Genomic DNA, 25,498 nt, shown 5'->3' on the forward strand with positions numbered 1-25,498 from the left:
GTTTTCGAAGGAAATTTTCGTTGTTTCAAGCAACGTATATGCATAAATGTGACATGTAAGTAGATAGTCAGATATTAAGAGAAGTACCATCATCTTTGTGCATGCGTCATAATAATAATAATAAATGGATATTTCTTGTGCGCCATAGTCCATCCAGAGCATGCTGAAAGCTCTACATACAAAAAGAGTCACTAGAGTTGATGAGGAAGATATGACAGTTCGTCAAAATGACCATGAGAATATTTCACAGTTGTAGGTTGTAGACTCTTTTTAGAAGAGGAAGGTTTTGAGTCCCGATTTGAATGCTTCTAAGGATGCAGCATTTTTTAGACTGTTCCACAGGGTTGGTGCTGCAAATTTGAATGACCTATGGCCAAAGTGTTTGGGGAACTGAGAGAAGATCTTGATTCTGGGAAGCGGAGAGAACGGGCAGGCATATATAGTATGACCAGAAATTATTGAGAATTTTAGGAATATGTTTAATTGGATTTCTAGTATAAACAACCTTGACCAGCTATCAAGTGCTTGGTTTCATTCAAGAGAGACAACTCCGTTAATCCTTTTTCATTAGTTTGTGAAGAGTTATCCCCCTTTGTTTACTTGCTAGCAGACGACATTTTTAGTGATCCTCAGTATGGATGATTTAGAGAAGAGGAGGTTGATTTTAGAGTATTATAACAAGGACATCAGATCAGCTAAAGTGATTTCAAGTAGAACAGGCATCCCTTTGTCCACTGTTTATCGTGTTTTGAAAAATATTGCAAATGGATAAGATCTTGGCATTGGGAGGCGCAGGTAGGCCCAGAAAATTGACTGTTGGTGACAGGAGGCGGCTTGGTATTCTTGTTTCTAAAAACAAACGAAGGAGTTTAGAAAACTTAAGGCTGGATATGATTGATTGAGGAACTGTGGCTGTCTGTAAGAAGACAATTAGAACTGAGCTGCATGCAATGGGTTGGCAGAAAAGTCGAGGAATTCCATCACCGATCATGAAACCTGAACAAAAAAGAGCGAAGGTTGAACTGGTGCTTACAGCATAGAAATTTTAACTGGGACAAGGTGATTTTCTCAGATGAAAGTTCTGTGTGGCTGTTTCCTAATACACTGAAATTCTGGACCAAACAAACTGAAACACCTTTGTATCAGCGCCCAAAGTACAGTCCGAAATTTAATGTGTGGGGTGGCATATCTGTGTTATGGGCAACGCCCCTCTGTGTATTTGAAGGGAATATGAACAGTGAAGCGGTACAAAGATATTCTCAAGGTACATTTACTTCCATCTGCTCACGTGTTCTATGGAAATGTTTGGATTTTCCAGCAGGACAACAACCCAAAACATCATTCAAAGCATTCACAGGCCTGGTTTAGGACCCAAAATGTGACATTATCAGATTGGCCAAGCTATAGCCCTGACCTAATCCAATAGAAAATGTTTGGGGACTTATGAAGGAAAGTGTCAATAAGAAAAATCTGACAAATATTGCTGAAATGAAAGAAGAGGTGGTCGATATTGGGACAGAATGGACCACGACTTTCTAACTTCTTTGATCAGTAGTATGCCCTGCTGCATTGAAGCCTGCATTGCTGCCCATGGTGACTTGACAAAATACTAACTGTTCACCTGTCTTTGAATATGGAGTTATGTTCTGCTAATATTCACATTTAATACGTGAGTAATGAGTGAAAAAAATAAAAATTTTACAATCTTTAAATTCTCAATAATTTCTGGTTGTACTGTATGTTGACAACATCTCAGAGAGGTATGGAGGAGCTAGGCCATTTCTGCAGCGGAAAACGAGTGAGGATCTTGAAATGACTTCTGGCTTCAACCGGCAGCCAATGCAGACTCTGGAGGATTGGGGTTATGTGAGACCATTTGGATGTTTTAGTGACAACTCTGGTGGCAGCATTTTGAAGTTTTTGAAGTCTGAAGAGAAGATCATTAGAGATTCCAAACAGTAGGCTATTGCAGTAGTCAATCCTGGAGAGAACAATTGACTGAGAACTTTAGCACCATCTGTGGTTACAAGATGGCGGATGTTACCAATAGAGTGGAGATGGAAGTAGCCTACTCTACAGAGATGGTTCACATGTTGCTCCATGGTGAGACAAGGATCAAGATAAACACCTAGGTTCTTTACACTGGATGAAAGTGGGATATCTGAGTTGTCTACTGTGATGTCCGTAGAGTTTATCCTTTTCAGATGTTGCGATGTGCCAATCAATATAGCCTCAGTCTTATCATCATTGAGCTTCAGCTCATTTGTCATCATCCATGAACTAATTGCCTCCGTGCACTGACTCACTCTTGATCTGGCTATTTGTACATCCTCTGGTTTGAAGGAATCCATCAAAACTCAATGGAATACACCTATTTTATTTAACTATCGCTTGCTACGATACCTTCCCATGCATGTTCTAAAACTAATGAGCAAGTTTATGCAACAAGTAGGCGAACGGATACACAGTGTAAAATCTGAAATTGGCTTTGTTTACATTTCAAACAAGTGGTCCTTTCCCAGCCCGGCATCTGATATATTTCGTTCGATTTCAATGAAACACTTCGTATTGGTGACAGAGTCCATTTGTCAGTTTATTTTTTAACTGTATGAGGAATTCAGCGGATTCATGCAAGGAAGATGGTGTTGAATTATACAATTGATTTTATGAACGAAACATAACCGACATACATGTGACATGATTTTATAAACACTCTGTAATATGGCTGAAAATTCATTTTGACGTTAAGTTTGTTTGCGTATTTTCCAAAACATTCTCAGCGATTCTCGGGTTCATCGACAATGTTTCAGAACGTGCATTGGTGATTCGATTATACAACAACAAAACTACCGTTGATCACAATGATACGTCTTTTTCTTTTAAATTCAATTCTCCCAGTAAAATTTAACATTTGAATTAAGACATACTATAAATTACGCAAAACGCAGTGAATGGTGATTTAGTAATGTGTCAAAACTGGCGAGATTTACGATGCATGTAATTTTTCAGTATATTTGATCTGCAATGAGCGGATGATATCATAGAAAAACGAATTTCAAACAGAGTTCAAAACTGCAAATTGCATTTATCTGCGTGATGTATTTGGATATGTACTTTCGATATCAAAGTGAAGGTGGAAGAGGAGGGATATATCGTACGATTTATGTGGGAATTTTAGTAACAAACGTAGAATGCCGACACATTTATCGATGGCAAGCTGGATATGCACAGATCTATACGTTTTAGTTTTTGTGAAAAAAGATACTGTTGGAAAGGCGACAGACTCAGGTTGAATATGTTATACAATTTGGTTACGTGGTAACACTTTTAGTACAATGTATGCGTTTTTTCAAACTGCAACGTCATCACAGTGTGGAACTGACCACATAGCCAGCTGACAGTCAGGCAACAGCTGGATTAAAACAGTAGCCGAGACACAAAAACCACACCTATACCTGCACCACGTGAAATGGGTCTAATAAGGTCTAACAACGTCATTCGTTTATCGTTTGGGCACCAATGACGTCATTTCCAAGGGACATAAGTCATGGTGTGTTTATTGTGGACATAGAACTCTCGGTAAATGTTGAAAATATTAATTGATATAACGCAACAAATACATTAGTTACTTCTGATATATGTACGGGTTTGGATATAAAATTACTTGATAAACACTTTTTATGATGAAAAAGTGCGAGACAAAAAGGTTAATTTTCGTGTACACTTGCCCTTTAATCTGTATTCAGAGTCATTACAAACCACTTTTGACTCCTCGCATCCACCAGCATAAATAGAAATAACTCTTGGTTTCGACCGTTCTTGTATGTAGTTGGTGCAAGCATCAAACACGTTCTGGGCCTTCTTCCATGACGGGACGAGAATCAGGGCAAAGGGCTGCAACAAGGCCGTACAGACATGGGATGAGTTGTCAGTCAGCAAGTATCAGGGAAGGACTGACTGACTGACTGAGTTTGGTTTTACGCCGCTTTTAGCAATATTCCAGCAACATCACGGCGGGGGACACCAGAAATGGGCTTCACACATTGTGCCCATGTGGGGATTCGAACCCGGGTCTTCGGCATGACGAGCCAACGCTTTAACCATTAGGCTACCCCACCGCCCCATCAGGGAAAGAGAAGAGATTAGCTGAGTCACTCTCGCAAAGAGCTTCCACACAGCCCACTATGAAGGCAGGACTGTTTGAGGACAAATGGAACCCAGTATACATGCATGAATAGAAACTAATGCTACATTTGTTTGTTGTTAAACACCACCATCAGCAATAGTCCAGCTATATGGCGGCGGTCTATAAATAGTCGAGTCTGGACCAGACAACCTTGTGATCAACAGCATGAGCATCGATCTATAAAGTTGGCATGACATGTGTCAACCATGTCAGCGAACCTGACCACCCGATTACGTTTAGTTGCCTCTTACAACAAGTATGATTTGCTGAAGACAAATTCTAACCCGGATCTTCACGGGTGTAACACTACATGTAGTGCATGATGATTTGGACTGACTGACTGAGTTTGGTTTTACGCCGCTTTTAGCAATATTCCAGCAATATCACAGCGGGGGACACCACAAATGGGCTTCACTCATTGTACCCATGTGGGGATTCGAACCCGGGTCTTCGGCGTGACGAGCCAACGCTTTAACCACTAGACTACCCCACCGCCCCCATGGTGATTTGGAACATATGGACCTGAGGAACCTATCGATGAATAGGATCAACATCAGGCTGCAATTACAAGCAAAACCACACAACTAAGAGATCCCCATTCCAGTCCGTGCTTCAACTGTCGTAATGCCATTTATCCAGGAATCCCCACAGGGAGGTACCTACTCCATTTCCAACAGGTATCTGCATGTAGGGGGCAGAATCAAACAGCTGCGACAACAACGGCAACAAGTATGCCAATGTTTTCCCTGTCCCCGGTGGTGATATGCCAATCACGTGACGACCTCGGCGCACAGCAGGCCAACAGTATGCCTGAATCGTCATGGGGCTGTTGAATTCCTTCTTCAGGAATGCCTGAAAAGGAGAGGCAACAACAACACCTTTACCAAGTAGAAACATGGACACTTATGAGGAAATAAACCTTACTCTCAACATAAGTAAACAAACATCACCCTCATAAGAAACAAACAATACTCTCAAGATAAGGAAACAAAACCTACCCTCAAGAAAAGGAAACAAACATCACCCTCATAGAAAACAAACAATACTCTCAAGATAAGATGAGTTTAGTTTTACGCAGCACTCAGCAATATTCCAGCAATATGGCAGCTCAAGATAAGAAAACCCTACTCTCAAGATAAGGAAACAAACCCTACCCTCATGATAAAGAAACAAACCCTACTCTCAAGATAAGGAAACAAACCTTACCCTCAGGACAAGGAAACAAACATCACCCTCATAGAAAACAAACAATACTCTCAAGATAAGATGAGTTTAGTTTTACGCAGCACTCAGCAATATCCCAGCAATATGGCGGCTCAAGATAAGAAAACCCTACTCTCAAGATAAGGAAACAAACCCTACCCTCATGATAAAGAAACAAACCCTACTCTCAAGAGAAGGAAACAAACCCTACCCTCAGGACAAGGAAACAAACCCTAGTTTCTAGATAAGGAAACAATCCCTACACTCAAGATCAGGAAACAAACCCTACTCTCCAGATAAGGAAACAAACCTTAGTTTCTAGATAAGGAAACAAACCCTACCCTCAAGACAAGGAAACAAACCCTACTCTCCAGATAAGGAAACAAGGCCTACCCTCAAGACAAAGAAACAAGCATCACCCTCAAAAGGAAACAAACCCTACCCTCAAGATAACGAAACAAACCCCTCTCTCTAGATAAGGAAACAAACCCTACTCTCAACATAAGGAAACAATCCCTACCCTCAAGTTAAGGAAACACACATCACCCTCATAAGGAAACAAACTCTACCAACAAAAGGATACAAACACAACCCTTATGACAAGGAAACACCACTGACCTGTTTAACGAGTTCAGCAAATGGCAGGTTAGTGAAGTCCAGTATTGGGCTGGGTTGTGACACCCCATGATAGACCACTCCCAGGAATGGTGTGTGTTCGGCTCGATCTGGACGACTCATCTGAAAAACACAAGGAAGGTAAGGAGCTGTTTCCTCATACAAAATCAACAGAATTCTTTATAAATCATCCATGATGACACTGTATATTTAACTGTGTACAAGACAGAGGGAAGAGGTAAAGTATTTGAAATATCAGTGAGTTTAGTTTCATGTCGCTTTCAGTAATATTCCAGAAATATCACGGCTGGGGCCACCAGAAATGGGCTTCACACATTGTACCCATGTGGGGAATCAAACCCAGGTCTTCGGGATGATGAACGCTTTAACCACCAGGCTACCCATCACCCCTATTTGAAATATCAAACCAAAGAATAAGTTATATCTTGTACAGGTGCCATGACAAGCAGTTTTAATTGGATCAAATTCTATCACACTTAGATTCAGCTTCATATTACCTGAGGTATTATTCATATTACCTGAGGTATTGCAGTTGTGTGGTGATTCCTCAGGTCTGTACCCGGAGACAGGCTCGCCAGCAGTCTGTAACCATGGCAACATCTCATCACAAATATACACAGAAAGACAAGGTACGTCATATCCACAACGATGATATTAAGTAACGATAATAATTCCTTCAGAGAGCTTTATTATTACCCCATTGACTGAGGTGTGTACATTCAATCTACATTCTCATCTCCCTTAGGAGTAGCCCTAGCTGAATAGTGAGTGAGTTTAGTTTTACGCCGCTTTTGGCAATATTCCAGCAATATCATGGAGGGGACACCAGAAATGGGCTTCACACACTGTACCCATGAGGGGAATTGAACCCAGATCCTCAGCGTGACGGGCAAACGCTGTAACTGAATATGTAAATGTGGCATGAGCAGCTTCTGCATGCTTTCACCACATCCAACCAAAGTGTATTAAAATAGATCTTACACAAAACCAAAAAAAACCTGCAGAAAATGAAAGGGTATCATTAGTCAAAGAATACGAAGTTCACAATGTTCCAAAATTACAACTGCATATTTGGTTATCATCAGGCTCATCACTCCTTGTAAGAGGCGACAAACGCGATTTGGTTGTCAAGACCCTCTGACTTGGTTGACACATGTCATCATATCCCAATTGTGTAGATCGACGCTCATGCTGTTGATCATTGGATTGTCTGGTCCAGACTCGATTATTTACAGACCACCACCATATATAGCTGGATTACTGCTTAGTGCGGCGTTTAATGACAACCAACCAACCAATCATCACTCCTTAAGAAGAACTGGCACAAATCATATGTTGATAACGAATCCCTGGAAAACTTCAAAGATCTTAAAGTGTCCACCAGTAGAGTTTCCGTGGTATTCAATACATTGATGACTTACTTTCTACCCTCTTCTTTGCCTTTTTTTCGAACCCATTCTTCCGTTCCTGAGAATCTAAAACAGGAGGAACAGACTACAGGAACAAGAACAGAAACATATCTGTGAGTGAGTGAGTGACTGTGAGTGAGAAACAATCATAATGATGATGCAGGGATATACGACACATCACTGGTGTAAATATAACACCCCACTCTGTGGGACTCCACCAATAGATAGTAAGTGTGGAATGAACATATGCAGTGCTTGATATTGTGATCCATGCTGTCCAGGGACAATGTCACCACCCACCACCACCATTACCACCCACCACCACCATCACCATTACCACCCACCACCACCATCACCACCACTCCCCCACTACCCCCCCACCACCACCACCACCACCACCATTACCACCACCACCCACCACCACCACACCACACCCACCACCACCACCACCACCACTACCCCCCACCCACCATTACCACCCACCACCACCACCACCATCACCCACCACCACCATTACCCACAATCACAACCATCACCCACCACCACCACCATCACCACCACCACCCACCACCCACAGCCACAATCACCCCACCACCACCATCACCACCACCACCACCACAATCACCCACCACCACCACCCACAATCACCCACCACCATCACCCACAGCCACAATCACCACCATCACCCACCACCACAATCACCACCATCACCCACCACCACAACAACCACCATCACCCACCACCACTATCACCATTACCCACCACCACCATCACCACCACCACTATCACCATTACCCACCACCACCATCACCCACCACCACAACCATCACCCACCACAACCATCACCCACCACAACCACAACCCACAGCCACAATCACCCACGACAACCACCCACAGCCACAATCACCCACCACCACCACAACCATCACCCACCACCACCACCCAGCCACACTACCCACTCCATCTGTTCAAACCTGCTAATGCTGCTGAGCAAGTATTCTAGCCTGAACCCCTACAGGGTATGACAGCAAGAAGACTAGTAAACAAATTCAAATTGTTCAAGGTGGTTTGTTAGATCTTAATCACTTTTCTGGTATTATGTAACTATGAATAAAGAATAACCCCAAGCTTAAACCATAGCCCCTGCCCACTTAGTAACAGCCCATCCCACCTCATATATGTGTCTGTGGCCAAACGTCAGACATGTCAGAAATTCATCTGGGATTCCAAACTATGTGCCTTTAGCAAACACCTTGGAAGAAAATATCATTCGATATTTGATCATTATAATATTTTCCCTTCATAAATATTGAAAAATTGGGAAAATTTTGATATAAATTGGGATATTGTTTGCTGCAGACTTAGAACCAAATATTGGATGAGCAGGCGGAATAAATCAGTTATAGCCTATTAGCCAGGCCATGTCTCTAGTCTGAAGCTAGCAAACTAGTGGTTGACAGTATGAGCACAGATCCATAGTTCCAAGACATATGATGTGCACACAGCATCAACATCACACAGATACCTGACAGAGTTGACTTCTAGGCTTGACATAGACTGGGAGGGAGACTTCTTCAAGATTGACCTTAAGCAAAAAAGCAAAAGCATTCAAAATAAATTTCCATGAGGACTAAATTATTTGATCATGAAATACACAGTAACCATGGAAACTGAGATGCACAGCAAGGCAGTAAAGAACTCATGTCTGGAAAACGCAATCACACAATTACTGAGCACATCACTGAGTTCCATTAACTTACCCAAGTTTCATCTCAGGTGAATCTGATTTGGAGGAACACGACTGTGAAGAGACCATTGCACATTTGGGAAGGCGGGATGGAACAAATATTTCACAAAACTTTTCTTTTTGCGAGGCCTCTGTAGATTTACCATCTCTTTGATTGTCACTGGCTAGACTTTGAGAGCTTGGACAACTTCTGACGGGTTTCAGTCCCATAACATTGGCAAGAGAGTTAGTGTCCGAGCCTCCACTCTGAGGTTCAAGAACTGGCATCCCATCATGCATGGAGGCACCAGACGGTCTATTTTGACTAGAAACAGAACTCTTAGCATCACACATTCTCAGGGCAGGACTGTCTGAATCTGATGATGTGCTGAGGAAAGAATACCCTCTTCCTAACACAATCTTCTTGGGTTGACCGGTATCAGAAAGTGCATCCTCATAATGTTTGGATTGATTACCCTTCAGATTCTTTCTGAAAGAAGATGCGGAATTTCCATCTCCTGATTTGCCCCCTGTCGACACCACATCGAGTCCATCAGATCCACAGGAAGCACCACCAATCATCAGATTATTTGAACTAATGTCTCCAACCCCTACGTCCCCTCCCTCCAACCACTTCCCCGGCCCCCCTGAGTGTGGTCTGCTCATACTGTTCACCAATCCCCTCGGTAGTTCCGTGTCACTCTGACTGACCTTCACTGACCTTGCACTATGGTGGGGCTCGGTGTCGGACATGAACATATCCAACCTGCCTCCCCTGTGTCTTACTGGAACATCACTTTCACACTCACGACTTGCGTCTCTGTCATATACTGTCGTCCTGTACACCTTATGTCGGACTTGTGGATCACTTTGAGTTTGGTGACTTCCGTCTGAATCAGTGTTTCGGTGATTAAAGCCATTATCGTCTTCTATCATACGGAGATAATCTTCTGGCAACAATTTCTTTTTCGGTTTTCTTGGTTTGACAACTTCCTCAAGAGCATCTGAAATGACATCATTTCACACAATCAATCACCTCCCTTAAAACTAATCACATGGCATGTTTAGAAGTCCAACTAGTTTCTTCTGCATTTCACTGTTTCCATAGCAAGAGACAATCATCTTTGACAAAAAAAGACTACGAGTGAAATATAGAATATCCTGTGACCTAATATACTTTATACAAAGTGTCGCCATGAACTAATGTATACCCTTACCACAGACCATGACATTTATGGGGAGATGGTATACAGCAATCACTCCTTATTTCACTTATGCTAATGCAAATGGGACAGCACTGTCTATCAACTCATGCTTGTCGTACGAGGTGACTTTATGGATTGGGTTGCCAAGGTCTGGTGGCATGTCAACAGGCCCCATTGCCATGACTCTTCACTCACTGTTGGGTCAAGATTTGATTGTTTGAGTGCTGTCATTTTGTTGGACTTCTGAAGAGACTTACTGATTGCCATGACGCAGAAAACCTGCGTATTTGATGCACAAATTATCTCAAATACACAGTGAATTTGAAAACTAATGTTTGCCAGTTAACCGCTCAGTGCTGATTAAATACCTGACCTGCCTTACCTTGTTTTTTGTCGTTATTAAACAATCACAGCTGATGTCTTGATGAAAGTTCCAAACTGAAGTTGACTCCCAAAAACATGCCCATGACTCACTCTCATGACACTAGGGAGTCATGATGACTCCTAAATTTTCATACCAAGGGCAAACACTGGAGAGTGTCAGTAAACAACACGACAACTTACCGTGATCTGGCTGCTGGACTTGGGGAACGATCCTTGCGGCATACTCGAGATCTACAAGCTGGTCATTCACACAGACCAGGCCATCTGGAGTGTTGAGATACAGCTTCACATACACTATGTTCCTCTCTCGGTCCTGGTGCTGGATGTCAATCTTGGGGCTCGACGAATCTGCACAATTAATCATCATTCAGGTATTTATTTCTGCTCGTCATTTAAGAGAAATTCATGCAATATTCATTGTCCACAAACTTTCTAAAGGCACTGAAACAGATCCTTTGTGTTCCTTTGAGTGAGTGAGTGGAGTGGAGTGGAGTGGAGTGGAGTGGAGGGAGTGGAGTGGAGTGGAGTGGAGTGGAGTGGAGTGGAGTGGAGTGGAGTGGAGTGAGTGAGTGAGTGACAAGGCAAGAAACATAGAAACTGGGATTAAAAATCACATCCATTATTTCTGGTGCACATATTGACACAATATGGCACAGTGAATTATAGTGCTACCAGCTCTCACTTATCTTTCGAGAAGTTTCAACCACACATCTTGCATAATATTCTATACACCTCCAGGGCTCCAGATAACTTTTGGGGGTGTGAGTGTACTTACACATCATATTGCAAGTGGAGGTGTACTGTGAATTTTGAAGGAGTACTGACATGTTTTTGTTTGAGTGAGTTGGTGATGTGGTTTGTCTGGACGATTCATCGATCACTATTTCCAACCATGTATTGTATTTGAAGACGAGTGAGAAATAATTGAGCGACCGTGTGATGCGAGAAATGTCAGGAACGACTGGATATAAATAGGAACAGTGTAGTTTTTTAGCCAATCGAAAAATAGTGACGCATATCGTTGCATTGCAACGCAAGGGATTCCTACTGTCGGGGTTTCCTCATGTGTCAAATCGTGTTTCGCAAAAGAAACTTGACAAGTATTTATCCGAAATAGATTTCCATTTGCACGATGCGCACGGAAATTAAATGTTAGGCTACAAAGGTATTTATGTGCGTACACGATACGCTTGAAATCTTATATTATGTCGTACTTAATTGATTTTGAGGCGTACATTACGCCTGTACGCCTCTTATCTGTAGTCCTGCACATCTACAAACCTTTCAAAAGTTTCTTGAGGAAATCAACAGCAGAGATGTCCCATTTTTTACACCTTCTGGAAGAAAGAAAAAAATCAACATTCAGAGGATCACACCATATGCATGGTGATAATATTGACAGGAACTAATTCCCATGAAAAATGGGAATATGGTACCAAACCCAGTGAGTTGGAACCAATCTTACCAAGATGGTGCCAGTGTACTAAGCTAGCATCAAGTTAACGAACGTGAATTTGATCTGACTTTGATAGCACCAACCAACAAGCTTTGACTTCAGGTTGACCAAGGTCATGCCAAGGTTACTGACAAGTGAAAGTGAAAATAGTGCCAGTTATACTGATTTGGCTGCCTGAGATAGGACAAATCAAAAGAGTTGTTGTCCTAATTGCAACCTTCCTAATTCTTGCTTGCCTGCCCTACACTACTATATTCTGTCAGACAAGTAAAATGCAAGTGATGGCAGTCCTCATTGACTGGCTGAATTCAAGGACTGTAATTCTAAACCAGTGTTAAACATGCTGAATGCTTCAGCTTTTCTACAAATTAGAGGCCATTGAGGGTTATACTGTTGTACTCATCTCAGTTACGATCCGGGTTAGAATTGGTCTTCAGTAACTCATACTTGTCGTAAGAGGCAACTAACAGGATCTTAAAATCACAAATTTCTAAGTCAAGAAGAACTTGAGGGATAGTGACAATCTTACTGGGATTGTGCTAAGTTTAAGAATGAATGTACTTACCGTTTTGTAGCTATGATATCCCCATCTTCAATGGTGGTCAGGAGAGTCAGAGGCTCTATAGCCCATAAGGAAAACGTCTGAATCTGTCTGGGCTCTTCCTGAAACTGACCTGGTAACTGTCGTAGGCTGAAAAGCAGCATGAAGTGACATGTAACAGACAACAAGAAGACAAAGTCATCAATATCCCCCGCAATAGCAAAATACTCTTCATGATTATGTCTACGAGTTATGATTATGTCAAATATTTAGGTGTGTATATAGAAAAGTGGAAGGATAGTATTGAAAGGTCTTTAAAGTTCACCAATTTCAGTCTAAGTCAAACTTGTTGCCATGGAAATGCCAAAAATATTTTATTCAGAATTCGAAACTACCAAAAGGCACCAGTACACCACCAGACCAATTTATGTGCCAAGTTTGGTAAAGAAATAGTGAACAGTTTTAGAGTTCTGCTCTGGAAAAGAGCACAACTACCAATTTCAGTCTAAGTCAAACTTGTTGCCATGGAAACGCCAAAAATATTGTATTCAAAAATCCAAAACTACCAAAAGGCACCAGTACACCACCAGATCTATGTATGTGCCAAGTTTGGTGAAGAAATATTGAACAGTTTTAGAGTTCTGCTCCGGAAAAGACATGTGCACGGAAGGATGGACGGACGGACAGAGTCCATTTTAATACCCCCCGCAAAACGCGTTGCGGGGGATAAAAATAACCAGTTCCTCATACTTAAGCATCCTGAGAGAGAGAGAGTATGGTTTTTAGCAATATTCCAGCAATATCACGGTGGGGCACACCAGAAATAGGCTTCACACATTGTGCCCATGTGGGGAATCAAACCCGGGTCTTCAGCGTGACGAGCGAACTCTTTAACACTAGGTTACCCCCCTGCCCCTGTACTTACAAGGACAAAGGGATGAGTTCCGATTCACCGTGGTCCACAAAGTAGCAGCTGAAACAAAACCAGTGATTGATATTGTTGGATTGATCGATATGGCCTTGTGCCTCGACACAGAAATGTGCATCCTGTACACACCAAAGTACAGAATGGTTGCAGAAAAAATAAATATTGTGGTCTGAGGCTTAAACAAAAATATTCACTGTACTAACTTGTCAACAGGAAACTCTATGTTTCTGTAAATTATATATAATTACATTTAATTTAATGACTTCTTTGATGGGCATTTTAGAAGCTGAGTTGATGAAGAATGATGACAATTTCTATGGATATACAACTTCTTTTATTCTGTGAAGGGCGACGTTTCGACATAGATTCTAATGTCGTCATCACTTGCTTGACAATGACATTAGAATCTATGTCGAAACGTCGCCCTTCACAGAATAAAAGAAGTTGTATATCTATAAAAATAATCATTCTTCATTTAATTTAATATAATAAAGGTACATTACACTACACTTTTCATCACTTCACGTGACCCTTAAATTTCCTGAATGGAGCCAAACATTTGTGATTGGGACCCCTAGTTTTATAATTCAGAGCCAAACACTGAACCCAATGCAGTGGATATTTCCAGCTTGTAATGCATAATGACTGAAGATTACAGAGTGAAAGTACATGTTTCAGACATGGAAGATAACTTAAGACACATCATATTCAACACAGGTTAAAAAATGATGAATAAAGAGGTGGGGTGAAATGGGGATTAGCATCGCACTTAAGATTATTTCGCTCATATGACGACATGCATGTGTGTGTATGTGTGGCTGCTTGTACAGGCCCAGACTTAAGCTGGCTTTATAGTGCTAGCTGACTGAGATACCATGCCGCAGTTAAGCATGAATACCCTACTCAGACACATTATGCTGACTCCAAGCCGACCAGTCCTTGTTGTACCCATTAATGCTGAGCGCCAGGCAGGAACCAACAAGTACCATATTCGTACAAACCTGTAGAGGTTATTGATTCTTTGAAGAAAGTCCTCCTTGGGGTACATATAAGCATTTAAATGTCCATTTTAAATCCTACGACAGTTGTAACAATATTTTAATAAAAATATTTACAAAACAAAAAACTTATTTTTGTCTTGTGAGACCACCCCTACAGGACCCCCTACAGCCAAGATCAGGTAACTCTGTCTGTCTACCTCGTACCTCACTTTTCATGCTGTCGTTCTCAGAACACACATGCGTGGTGTCCTTAGAGTCTTATCTCTTCCTATACTCGACGATGAGTGATAAAGTTTCTCAAACTGTGTGTATGGTTCCTCTCTTTACGCATGGGCGTTAGATGGACTTCACATATTGATATTTTCATTCATCATTTGTTGTATTTTTGTGCCGTGGGTTTCTGTTTTCCAGCCATGTGGCAGGCAAAATGGCGAACCAAGCGGTCGTGGTTTCCCCTCTACATGTTAGCTTTTTAGCCTGTAGTTGGAAGTTCATATATTATGTTTGCATATTATATGGTAGGCTTGCCTTAATGGACATTTAAATGCTTATATGTATCCCAAGGAGGACTTCTGAAAAACAATTTAACGTCTTAAAGTATGACGCGGCCGGGGATTGAACCCGCAACCTTCCACTCTCTGGGCAGATGCTTTAACCATTACACCACAGAGGCGGTTGGAGAACAAAGAGGGAATACATAAGGCCTAAAAAAAAAGCTTGTGGTTCCGATTTCCCGACCGACCCTAAATATTCCCGCCAAGCCTAACAATTTTACTCACCACATAATATATTAAATTTATTTTCTGACACATGAGTAATGTAAAAATATTTTGCAAAAACCCAAAACCTACCTACCTACCTACCCTAGTTCTCAAATGTAGGAAATCGGAACCACAACATTTATTTTTTTGGGGCCTAAGGACCAAGGTTTTACTTCAAGACAACCATTTTGACACATGTAAGTTTGACATAACTCTGTTTGAATCATAAAATACAGTCGAGCAACGTTGTCTCGATATTAATGGGACCAAGAAAAAACATCGAGTTATCCGAACTTCGATACATCCGACCAGGCATGTCATCACATATCACTATGACAGAAAACAAAACGCTTCTCAGTATGTTTTGATTCGAAACTATAATCCGTTATTAGTAGTGTTTAGTCGTAACAGTGAGTACTTCCTAATTAATTCCTTCTTAATTAATCCTAATTAAATAACAAACAAGTGACACCTTCAACTCAATTAGACCTAATTAGTTTACACTACCGCATCTCTTTGATTCATGCTGCGTAGTGGTGTTCCGATTAATTGAAATAATCGAAGATTGGTCGCAGTGACCAAACGACCAAGCAATCAATCACATTTTCTCATAATGGAACGTAAACGATTTTGGAACTACTGTATTAGTCTTTGAAATACTTGACAATGGAACATATCTTAGAAGTTGTCAGGGCCTGAAAACGTGTTTAATTCACTCCACTATCTGAAAAGTCATGACTGAATATTTCTCTAAGACTCCAGGAAGTTAATGTTCATGATATATGATTCGTCACTTTAAAGTAGCAAGTTGCATCATGTAATACATATCTGTAATTACAACCTGGATAGGAAAATCTGAAAATTGACGCTAACCAATTTTTTTCGATGATTGTTCGTTGGTAATGAAGCAATAATCAATTGTAAGATTTCAACCAATCCCCAACACTAATGCTGCGCCATGTGTAAACGTGTGGAAACAACCTCAGTTCAGAGGGATACTTCCGCTAAAGGTAGGTGAATATCGAGCTTCTTTGCAAATATCGAGTTAAAAGGGTAATTCTGCTTGTTCGGACGATGAAATTATATCAAGATATCCGAAATATTGAGACATCCATATCGAGTTAAAAGAGCTTGAATAATGTAATTTTTTTTAGTAAAATTGATATTTTATACTTATCCTCAATCATGCGTATTTGCTTTCTTTTCCTTCCATGCGAATGGTAGTGGAACACTTAGAATCCCTTGTAGTTCCCTGAAGAGGACGTAAAAGTTCTCTCACCAACGATTGCCTCCCTTTTCCCGCGCAAACAGTCATGTGACCTGCCATGTTTGTCACTCTCTCCTGAATAAGCCCATGCACCTGGGTTTGCTGGGAAACCCGAAGTGTCTTCTGCGGGGGAGGCTGGGAGGGCTTGACATCATGAGTCAGGATCCTTATCCTGACTCATGCTTATTTGCTTCCATGAATTTCCTTATCCTGACTCATGGATTGTTGGTGAATCGGCCCGGTTGTTGGCCACTTCGTGGATTCATCAGCTGTTCTTAGATACGTCCTGTATTCCCCCCATTGGGACTGTGTACCGGCACTTCCTGGATCCTCCTCTAACTTTCGCTGTCAACTAGGGGGGACCACATCTTGTCATACTTCTCTAAGACAAGTGAATCTTTTTAGATTTATGTGGATTTTAGATATACTAGTATCTTCTTCTTACTAGTTATCTATAAACAACTCATAGATTATGATAAGATCGTTACCATAAATGAGTTGCGACCCCTTATCGTATAGGTAAGATCATTACCCGTACAGAGTCTTAATCAGTCCTGCTAGTCTGGTGTAGACGGAGCGCATGGACTCTCAACCAAAACTTTCCAGAGTAAAGGTTATGAACAAGTCAATGTGATAAAGGGTGAGATTCCCAACTCAGCGCCTTTGTGGAACCGTTAGTTGTAGTGCTACAAGTGGCCAGAAGTGGTAAAATCATTACCCGTGAAAGTCTTAATCAGTCCTGCTAGTCTGGTGTGTGGACGATGTGGACTCTCAACCAAAAGGAGTAGAGGTTGGCAAAACTCTACACCTTTGTGGAACCGCTTAGTTGTAGTGCTACAACAAGTGGCCAGAAAGTGGTGAAAGCCCTCCATTATAGAGGTTGGCAAACTCTGTGTCCGACTTTCAAAAGCAGCCCTCCATTATAGCTGATATCTAGCAGCTTCCATGCAGAGTAAGTGTTGACGCCAGTGCTCTGACTTCGTGTGGGTTGGAAGCCCTTGGAGGTTCTAGTCCTGCTGCTTTGTCAGCTCACATCCAACATAATATCGTCGTCTTTGAGATTTCTACGGTCGTGTCTGCTGACAACAGAGAGATGACTGTTTCTGGAATCATGGCTTGAATCTTGACTCATCGATCTGCCTGTAATATGATGCCATTCTGATTGACAACAAATCTTGCCCACTGCAACTCTTCCTCCAGAATCCAACACAGCACAACGCTTGTTGCTGTTGAGGCCGAGGCGCTCCAGTCAGCTGATTACTCATGTAAAACAGTTATATGGTTGAGGTAATTCCAACCAGGTACACGCTTCAGCGGTAAAGAAGATGTTATTACCGGAATCTCGATGATATGCAGCAATGATGCATCATTCTTCGTCTTCAAATCGCCAATGATCTGTGTTGAAAGCGAGCTGACATCGATGTGAAGTCTATTTATAGTAGACTGGTTGCCACGAAAAGAAACCATCTGTCACTTGTTACTGCAAGCCTCCAGATAAACAACGCTTAATCTGCTGTCAGAAGAAGACCTCTATGCATCCCGTGAAGATGATGGAACCATGTTTTACACTGCTATCTAGACTGTGGATGAAGTCTTTCCACGTTGGAAGGGTTGTTTACAATTGTAGACGACTTCCTGGTACGTGAACCGCCTTCTTCGCAGGGCGTTGTCTCTCATGGACCAATCAGATTCCAGATATGTGACCTCACCAGTGTTGCAGCAAATTGATCATCATGAAATCTTGTGCAGTCATTGGTTCCTTCATCATCACTGGTCTTGTCCGTAACCTCGCTATTCAGCTTGTCCCTGAATAACACGAGTGAACACAGGTGTAGTTGGTTGAGTAAAAGCGCGCGAAATTATTTGCCGCTTAGTGCTGATGTAAGTAGACTGTCCCCCTGGCAGTTGCGTCTCTATTCTTCAACTTCTTATTCTTCACTGAAGACAATGCAGTCGTCATCTTGTATAGATGTTCTGATGAGGTTCCCACGCTTCCTTAACGCTGTTACTGGTTGTCAGACATAATCGGTCTGAATGAAGCGTAAAATATTCTTGAAAAATATTCATCCCTGATGACAGAACATTTATCAAATTGAATGCGTTGCGGTGGTTGATCATCAAACAGCTGGGTAGCTGTCGTAACTGCAGGGTCAAGATGTTCGATCTCTTGTAAACTGTGCAGGCACGCGATGTCGATGGAAATAGTGAATGTAGATTCGCGTAATCGTTCTTCATGGTCTTATAATCTAGATGAAAATCGTCTGACTTTGTTGGTCTTATAATCTAGATGAACGCCTACTGGGAGGCACGATGTCTTCCTTAACCAATGTGAACTCCGTTCGATGAGCGAGCGGGATCGTGAGAGCGTCGAAATCTTCATTCTTGTACATCTTGTACGGATGTAACCACTCCATCTGATCCCATCACTTTCTTCATCTGTTCCTTCGCGAATCTTCCTCCTGTGCCTCTGAGGGTTCATTTCGAACCCTGTAGCTGTCTGCATTGCTGATATCTGTCTGCCTTGTTGTCGGTTTGCTGGTTGTTGTGGGTTTGCTGACGGACTTCAGTCTCTTGTAGACTCAGGGACGTTGCCAAACCTCTTGTAGACTCAGGGACATTAAGCCAACCTCTTCTTCTTCCAAGACGACTGGGTCTGCCGAACATGTACGTTCGCTGACGTTGTCTTCGGCCGTAGGCTTGTGGGACGAGGCTGAATGTCTCAGGAACAGGTTCTTGCAGGGCTGAGTATCGTCGAGCGTTGTTTGTCATCGTGAGGGTTCTGCCATGCAGCTCTCTCTTCGGTGAACCTCTGCTCCATCCTCGCGCCATCTGGCGCTGTAAACTGCATCAACTGCATCAGTTTAGTCACGCGGGTCAAATATTCCAGCAACATCACGCGGGGACACCAGAAATGGAACTAAGGCTGTGTAGATCAAAGCGTTCTTTGAAACGAGCCAATGCTTTAACCGTATTCTACCCAACCGCCTAACTGCATTATGCTCGTCGATGATTCTATGTTGTTGCCTGAACTAATGCTGTGTAGATGAAGCATTCAAGAACTGTGGAGTATTCTGGTCGTCAAACAGCTGAACAGCTGTCACAGTTGTTGGGGCTGGTCGCCAAACAGCTGAACAGCTGTCATGGTTGCTGGGGACGATCGTGTCGTCGTGGAGGTAGACTGCGTCGTCGTTCTAGTACATCTTACTGGTACTTCAGGCAGCAGTATCGGAGAGTCAGCATATACGTCTGCTTCGTCAGGAGGCACAATGTCTTCATTGAACAACCTCTGATGTGTTGTCTTACTGGAACGAGTTGACTTCAACGAGGTTCTCGATGAAGACGATTCTTCTGCGCCGCAGGCAATGAAGACCTCTCCTCTTATTTGGCTAAGTCCCGACCAGTAACAGACAACTGCCCTGTAACGTACTCGGGAAACACCTGAATTTCAGAAGTAGTTAACAACATACGGTTACCGGTATTATTACCAGTATCTTGAGATGACTTCCTCTCCTGGTCTATCCCCCGTCTATAGATATAAGATAATTAATGATTAAATTGCAAATATGATAATTTAATACAGTATCTGCAACGCAAGCTGGAAGAACATGGATTAATGCATGAGGGGCATTGGGGGAGAAGATTCAGCCGCTGATAGCCGGTACCTGCAATCACTGCAAGACTTCATCAAATGTAAACAAACTACATTATGATGAATAAATGTCACAAAATATGAATAATTTTTCCAAACTTTTGGCATACGATGAAAACTAAATATAACCAAAATCATACACAGCTTAAATTTGAATACAAAATCTAAAATATTTAAGGATATGGTGCCGTATACAGGACTCCAGTGTTCGCCCAACCATCCGCGATGAAGGAGAGTGACAAGCATGGCAGTTCACATGACTGTTTGCGCGGGAAAAGGGAGGCAACTCGTGGGTGAGAGAACTTTTACGTCCTCTTCAGGGAACTACAAGGGATTCTAAGTGTTCCACTGCCATTCGCATAGAAGGAAGAGAAAGCAAATAAGCATGAGTCAGGATAAGGAAACATATGATAAATTATGATGGTTTTAGCTGGGACCGAGATGTTATATCGAGACAACCGAGATATCGAGTTATCAGAGTTCGACACAACGGTGATCGACTGTATAACTAGATGTGTGAGGAAATCTTGAAGTGATGCATGTCTTATACATTTACCTCTGTAGTAGTGAGTGAGTTAATATTTAACATCACATCGACAATATTTCAGCCATATCATGAAGATACCACTATAGTAAACACAATGATAAGGTGCTGGCAAACCAAAACCGATCTGGTTGAACCAGGATCCAAACCATGATCATGTTACTAGCACATCCAGGGGACACAACTCTGCACAGAGAGTGAACATGTTCTACAAAACTGGGCAAGCTGGGCCTTCACATATTATACAAGTATCAGTTCATGAACTCACGAAGCCTGGGGTCCCCTGGATGTCTGCATTATCCTCTCGACCTCCACACGGTACCACCGTCGATCACTCGGTCGCTTCCCTGCATACACATCACCCTGAAACAGAGTGGTTTCATCTTTTATTTAGATTAAAGAGTATAACTTTTAGATTTTAGAAAAACAAAAAACAGACACTGTTGGAAAGAATAAGGCCTTCCTATACCTTACTAATCAATAAATTTGTGTGCCAACCCAAAGTCTATACATGTAAAATGTATTTAACTGAGAGTGAGTGAGTGAGTGAGTATGGTTTTACGACGCTTTTAGCAATATTCCAGCAATATCGCAGTGGGGGACACCATAAATGGGCTTCACACATTGTACCCATGTGGGGAAGTGAGGTGAGGTGAAATGTGGTTTAACATCGCACTTAAGAATATTTCGCTCATATGATGATGTATGTGTGTGTATGTGTGGCTGCTTGTACTAGCTCAGCAGTTAAGCATGAATACCTCACTCAGACACAGTATACTGACTCCGAGCCGACCAGTCCTTGTTGTACCCATTAATGCCGAGGCCAGGCAGGAACCAACAAGTACCTTATTTTTAACGTCTTTTAGTATGACGCAGCCGGGGTGAACCCGTGACCTTCCTCTCTCCGGGCGGATACTCTAACCACTACACCACGGAGGTGGTCCCCCATATCGGGAATCGAACCCAGGTCCTTGGCGTGACAAGCAAAAGTTTTAACAACTAGCCTACCCCACCGCCCCCATTTAACTGAGAAGTATCGAACATTGACATCTGACAACACTTACAAAGCAGACGTACAACCATGATGCAATATGCATGGAGTTGGCATTATAAGTTTTATTGAATAATTACTTTAAACAAATATAAATTTCCTTGCATGGCATGAATCCATTAATGACTAAGCAGGAGATATGAAAAAGTCATTCATGTAGGATAGGTCAGGTCAGCCTACACAATTGTTACAGTTCAACAAAGGACAATAGACAACAAGGTAAAAGCAAAAGAGACAAAACCGTAACAAAGTAAGCTTGAGCCATTTCAACCAATAATAATGTGTGAAAACGTTTAGCAACTTACAAACTTTTGTGCACTCACTTAAATACAAGTCACATGTACAAAGTCATAACATAACTTATTGCTACATAACAGGAATTTGGAAATCCAATTTGAGAAGTTTTGGGGCTCATTTCAGACTGGGGGCTGAATATCTGAGCAGGTGCAGATAAATCTTTTTTATTACCCACGTGGTCAACGTATGGGTAGTTGCATACTAATCTCGTACGTCACACGAGTGTCGTATCGCGTTGACCTGTGCCGTAACGACTTGACCTGAGATTGTAACGATTTTATTGGATAACCGATTACCTCTCAATTAGGTCACATTCTGACGTAACTATTTTTTCATTCATAACAAACACGTGAATTCATTAATTCTACAACTTAAATGCATTTAGGGAATGTAAACATTGCGAACGTTGCCATGTCGCTGTTTAAGTGTGAGTCGAACTGAGACATTATATCCGTCAAAAAACATAAACGCAATGTTTCCACCAGTGATGTTAGCCGAATGAAGCAATTTGCTTTCGCTCGGTCAGATACCATAGAAAGGACACGAGTTTCATATAATTTGTATGTAATGAGACTGAGTGTAGTATTCTCTATATACAGGTATTGCTGTAATGGCCTGTGCTGATCAGTCTATGTACCACCTCAGCTGACACGAAAAGGGCCACTTACCACTGCAGGCTGGGTAGGAATGGTGGACACAGCTTGCTCATTGCTGAAAAACTGGTTCATCTGATCCTGCATTTTGTTGAACTTGCAACATTCCTTTGACATATTCATTCCCCGGGCATTCCTTGGCCAGGAAGTTGCCAGGATCTGTAATCTGCAAACAGACGAAAACAATCAGAGGACACAGTGAACATAACAATTGTCTGTACAGACAAGGCATAATGACATAAGAGAGAGACCAAAATATATGTTACAGTCGCAGAGGTACAGATAAGCTGCGTATCTGCGTAAATTACGCAAATATTTATGAGAAAACTCAATTCCTATTAAGTCTTTTGCGTACAAGTAGGCTTGAAATTTTGTAAATACTCAATAATTGTGATTTTACATGCGTACACATGACAATGTCAAATCTTAGCTTGCGTACCTGAGGTATACTGAGAGGTTGTATTTCACTAATTTTCAGGACATGAACTTGACAACTTGCAGTCTTTCTTATCGTTTCTCATATTACAGATCAAATATAAATAACAAACACTAACATCTAAACTTTATTATATTTTTAAAATTAACGGAAAATGGCAAAATACCCAATTAACTTTGAGTGAGCTGAGTACAATTTATTTGGTTACTCAAAGGAAAATTAGGATACCCAATTGAGATGAACACAAGCTAGTACATAACTCAATGACCCAAAAACTTATCTGCAGTTGGTCCGGAGAATTTGACCCTCTAACACGTTTGAACTACAGTTGGATCCTGTTATCTCGAGACACCCTATGTTGAATGTTTCAATACCTCAAATCTATTCTCATGAGCATGTAGAAAGTTGGCAAAAGGAGCAGTTATTGACACTTTACAAACAAGTTAAATTTATTGTCAATATCCACATTTATTATTTGCATCAGTGTGTATACAGCTGTAAAACATCAGTCATCAAAGACATAAGTGGGTGAGATAGTGTCCAGCAATATCATGGGACACCAAAAATGGGCTTCACACATTGTACCTATGTGGGGGATCGAACCCAGGTCTTCGGTGTGAGAGCGTACACTTTAACCACTAGGCTACTAGACATGTAGAATTTGGGGCTGACTGAAGGGCAATAATACATATGACTTTGGAGTGGGGATGCTTATTAAAGAAAAGCCAGTACTTCCTAGGTATTTTTTTGTAAACTGAAGCAAAGACACCTAACCCACCTCTGTGATTGTAATATCTTGCCAGTTGTCTCCCATGTTGTTTGTTGTCATTTTGCTGAAACAAATCAAGTATCCTCTTGATCATGCAATGTCAAAAATGGATCTACAACAAACAAACAAATAAACAAAAACAGATCAGGATTAATACCTCTTGCTTAATTACTCTTTGTTTCATACTTATCAAGAGAGTCTGAGAGTAACATTTATGCAGACAGACAGACAGAGATAATTCATAAAAGTCTCACCTCAATTCATACATAAAATACATATGGTACAAAAGCATAAAATCATATATCTATAAAAAGTGAGCCACGCAAAATAGGTTATGAGACTATAAAATAATAAATTACATATAATTGTACATAAAGTCAAACAAATACAAATAAGATGAATACGGATATATTAGTTGTCAAGCTGTGAGCAATAGTCCAGCAATATCGAAGCGGGGAACACAAGCAACAGGCTTCACAGTCTTCAGATACTTTGGTGTAATGCCACTGCTATTTGGACCACTCATCCTATCTTATAATCCTCAGTGCAGCAAGTGTTGAGGAATGAGCTGATATGGCAAGAACTGAAATTGCTACCAGGCATTAGATGTTAAGCTCAAGTGTATGTGAGTGACAGAGTATTTAATAATTTGCCAATTGATTTTGTGTCAGAAGGGAAAACTGAAAGGATAATGTAAATGTGCTAATATCTGCAAACAAAGCTTCATAATGTCTAACGTAACATCTTCTCTATACCAAAATATGCAAAAGACAATGCTTCACCCTGCTTGATTCCTGGCTCTTGCCATGTGTATTTCGCATGATTAGTTTGAACACTGTATAGTTACTTTGTGTTCCTTTGAAAAGAAATCTTAACATGAAGTCCACATGACAATACTATCTTCACTAATACTTCACCTTCTACTGCCGTATTCATCATGTTCTCAAACTGCTTGTGTAGAAACTACTGTTTACTTATGTCATACACTAATAGGGGGTTCAATTTGTTGCAGTATGAAGTGCCCTAGGTTTCAGTACTCGTACTTTCACTTTCATTTCTGAGAACTCACTATGTCTGTGGTTACTTGGGGAGGTTTGTGCATTTCTCTTGAAAAATAAACTTTTCTTCTAACGGTTTATGACCTTCACAGTAAATTCTGGCGAGTTACCAGCTGATGACATGTGACAAATCACTTCACATTCGCGCCGTAAATCCACAAAAGGGACCTTTTATTGTGCGGAAATACTGTTGGTACTTTTATTACCCTCGATACAAATCCATTTAAAACCAAAGTAGTAGTATTGTGTAACAATTGATAAAATTGTTTTTTTCTTCATCATATTTGTATATAACCATAAAATACCCTTGATTTTTCTTATAAATAAATGATTGCTCC

General features: G+C 41.3%; 1 protein-coding gene across 4 annotated transcripts in view; it reads right to left on the reverse strand.

Moving 5' to 3' along the window:
• The window catches only part of LOC124259410, an 82,194-nt gene extending 56,878 nt beyond the window's left edge, over nucleotides 1-25,316 (reverse strand). For 2 of the 4 annotated variants that reach the window (XM_046693549.1, XM_046693548.1), the window contains exons 1-15: nucleotides 25,172-25,316; nucleotides 24,112-24,166; nucleotides 22,913-23,063; nucleotides 21,165-21,259; nucleotides 13,672-13,719; nucleotides 12,771-12,896; nucleotides 12,031-12,086; nucleotides 10,930-11,097; nucleotides 9,195-10,164; nucleotides 8,960-9,019; nucleotides 7,447-7,500; nucleotides 6,544-6,607; nucleotides 6,008-6,127; nucleotides 4,850-5,038; nucleotides 3,760-3,894 (exon numbers count right to left, since the gene is read on the reverse strand). In XM_046693549.1, coding sequence (XP_046549505.1) covers nucleotides 3,760-3,894; nucleotides 4,850-5,038; nucleotides 6,008-6,127; nucleotides 6,544-6,607; nucleotides 7,447-7,500; nucleotides 8,960-9,019; nucleotides 9,195-10,164; nucleotides 10,930-11,097; nucleotides 12,031-12,086; nucleotides 12,771-12,896; nucleotides 13,672-13,719; nucleotides 21,165-21,259; nucleotides 22,913-23,020 — 2,193 coding nt within the window. In that variant the 5' untranslated portion in view covers nucleotides 23,021-23,063; nucleotides 24,112-24,166; nucleotides 25,172-25,316. Of the gene's footprint in view, nucleotides 1-3,759; nucleotides 3,895-4,849; nucleotides 5,039-6,007; nucleotides 6,128-6,543; nucleotides 6,608-7,446; nucleotides 7,501-8,959; nucleotides 9,020-9,194; nucleotides 10,165-10,929; nucleotides 11,098-12,030; nucleotides 12,087-12,770; nucleotides 12,897-13,671; nucleotides 13,720-21,164; nucleotides 21,260-22,912; nucleotides 23,064-24,111; nucleotides 24,167-25,019; nucleotides 25,150-25,171 lie in introns of those variants that run through there. The other 2 variants (XM_046693551.1, XM_046693550.1) reach the window with 2 other exon arrangements.
• Between the last annotated feature and the right edge of the window lie 182 nt (nucleotides 25,317-25,498).

Source organism: Haliotis rubra, unplaced genomic scaffold, assembly GCF_003918875.1.
Source record: "Haliotis rubra isolate DU_JTF1 unplaced genomic scaffold, ASM391887v1 Scf72, whole genome shotgun sequence".
Lineage (NCBI taxonomy): Eukaryota > Metazoa > Mollusca > Gastropoda > Lepetellida > Haliotidae > Haliotis > Haliotis rubra.